The 2500-nt window shown below is 44.8% G+C and overlaps 1 protein-coding gene across 1 annotated transcript in view; it reads left to right on the top strand.

Annotated features, from left to right (window-relative positions):
* The window catches only part of LOC125026196 (protein ecdysoneless homolog), a gene marked incomplete in the record, with an annotated part of 200658 nt that overhangs the window by 4568 nt on the left and 193590 nt on the right, over nucleotides 1-2500 (top strand). Inside the window, 1 exon segment of the mRNA XM_047614499.1 lies at nucleotides 340-457. Within this exon segment, the coding sequence (XP_047470455.1) occupies nucleotides 340-457 (118 nt within the window).

Below are 2500 nucleotides of genomic sequence, written 5' to 3'. Positions count from 1 at the left end.
TACATTTACCTAGCAGTAATGGGTTAAGACTGATTTAAGTCACACCCAAACAATGAAATTCTAGCAAAATATTGTTCAGACCTATAGTGATTGAAATAATCAGCATTTTTATTATGATATGAGCAAAATCATTAATAGCTGTATTTACTATGGCCAGAATATAAATAATTGATTTTACATAACAATTTGCAAATTATTGCCAATCAAAAATATATTTATTGTAACTTTTGTTGTTCCATAAAACAATTGCAAATTGTGAATTTAAATGAAGGAGTTTAATGGCTTGTCATTCTGTTTAGATAGTTTAATACTGACTTCATTAAAATTTATTCCTAACAGGTGTGCTCGGTCCTCACATAGCTGGAATCACAGTTGTAGGGGACTATTTAGAAGATGAGTGGTTCATTGTGTTTCTCCTCCTCACTCTTACTAAAGACTTCCCAGAGCTTGTATGTAGGTAAGTCAGAGAATAGTATGATAGTGCATGGTAATAACTATCAACTTAACTTCTTCCTGTATTAGCAACATGTATATATAATATGCAATTATTAGGATTATCAGATGATATCTATTGATGAAGAGAGTTATATATATATCATTTTTATAAAAAAAAAAAATGTTTATGGTAAATGAGTGTTTTCTATACTATTTTAGTTTGCAAAATGACTAAGAAATATCAGTTAAAGAATTTCGTTGATATTAGTGACCCCAGAACTCGCACTGAGTAACAGAAAGAAGTGGTAGTGATGAACTATAGAAAAGAGATTTAAAAAAAAAAATATTTTGTGTTTATGTATGAGAGAAATTATGGAAATTTATTTTTGACAATTCCCCAAAATGTGAGATCAAGTATGCTTTTTCAAACATTGCATTTTAGTAACTACCAGGTTTAAATGAATTTCCACTAATCATCCAAACACACATAAAGAGAGACCATGGATCTACATGCAAAATAAAGCATTCTGGACTTGTATGGTATGAAACATTGATATTGTTTCATACCTGCTGTGAGATGGAATTAGAATGGAGAGAAAGAAATGAAGGGTTTGTAAACTGCCTATTAAATAGGTCTTTACACCTGTACAGAAAGAGCTGTATCCCTCTGATTCTTGGTCCTTTTGTTCCTTGGCCCCTCATCTGTTGTCCTATGCCTTATCCTATTCTTCCATATCTTATTCTAACCTAACCAGACCAAGCTAAATTCATCCCAACTCAATCCAGCCACACTAAGTTCAACTTAACCCAACCCAACCCAACCCAACCCAACCCAACCTACCCCAACCCAACCTACCCCAACCCAACCTACCCCAACCCAACCTACCCCAACCTAACCCAACCCAACCTACCCCAACCCAACCCAACCCAACCCAACCCAACCCAACCTACCCAACCTACCCCAACCTACCCCAACCCAACCCAACCTACCCCAACCCAACCCAACCTACCCCAACCTAACCCAACCCAACCTACCCCAACTCAACCCAACCCAACCCAACCCAACCCAACCTACCCCATCCCAACCCAACCCAACCTACCCCATCCCAACCCAACCCAACCCAACCTACCCAACCTACCCCAACCCACCCCAACCCAACTCGACCCAACCCAACCCAACCTACCCAACCTACCCCAACCCACCCCAACCCAACCCAACCCAACCCAACCCAACCCAACCCAACCCAACCCAACCTACCCCAACCCAACCCAACCCAACCCAACCTACCCCAACCCAACCCAACCCAGCCCAACCTACCCCAACCCAACCCAGCCCAACATAACCCAACCTACCCCAACCCAACCCAACCTAACCTACCCCAACCCAACCCAACCCAACCCAACCCAACCCAACCCAACCTACCCAAACACAACCCAACCCAACTCAACCCAACCCAACCTACCCCAACACAACCCACCCAACCTACCCCAACCCAACACAACACAACCCAACCCAACCCAACCCAACCCAACCCAACCCAACCTACCTACCCCAACCCAACCTAACCTACCCCAACCCAACCCAACCCAACCAACCCCAACCCAACCAACCCCAACCCAACCCAACCCAACCTAACCTACCCCAACCCAACCTAACCTACCCCAACCCAACCCAACCCAACCTAACCTACCCCAACCCAACCCAACCTAACCCAACCCAACCCAACCCAACCCAACCCAACCCAACCCAACCCAACCCTACCTACCCCAACCCAACCCAACCTACCCCAACCCAACCCAACCTACCCCAACCCAACCCAACCCAACCTACCCCAACCCAACCCAACCCAACATACCCCAACCCATCCCAACCTACCCCAACTTAACCTACCCCAACCCAACCTAACCTAACCTACCCCAACCCAAACTATCCCAACCCAACCCAACCCAACCTACCCCAACCCAACACAACCCAACACAACCCAACCCAACCCAACACAACCCAACACAACCTACCCCAACCCAACCCAACCTACCCCAACCCAACCCAACCTACCCCAACCCA

Source organism: Penaeus chinensis, chromosome 6, assembly GCF_019202785.1.
Source record: "Penaeus chinensis breed Huanghai No. 1 chromosome 6, ASM1920278v2, whole genome shotgun sequence".
Taxonomy (NCBI): domain Eukaryota; kingdom Metazoa; phylum Arthropoda; class Malacostraca; order Decapoda; family Penaeidae; genus Penaeus; species Penaeus chinensis.
Note: the sequence above shows the minus strand (reverse complement) of the source record. Positions and strands in the feature narration are given on the sequence as shown.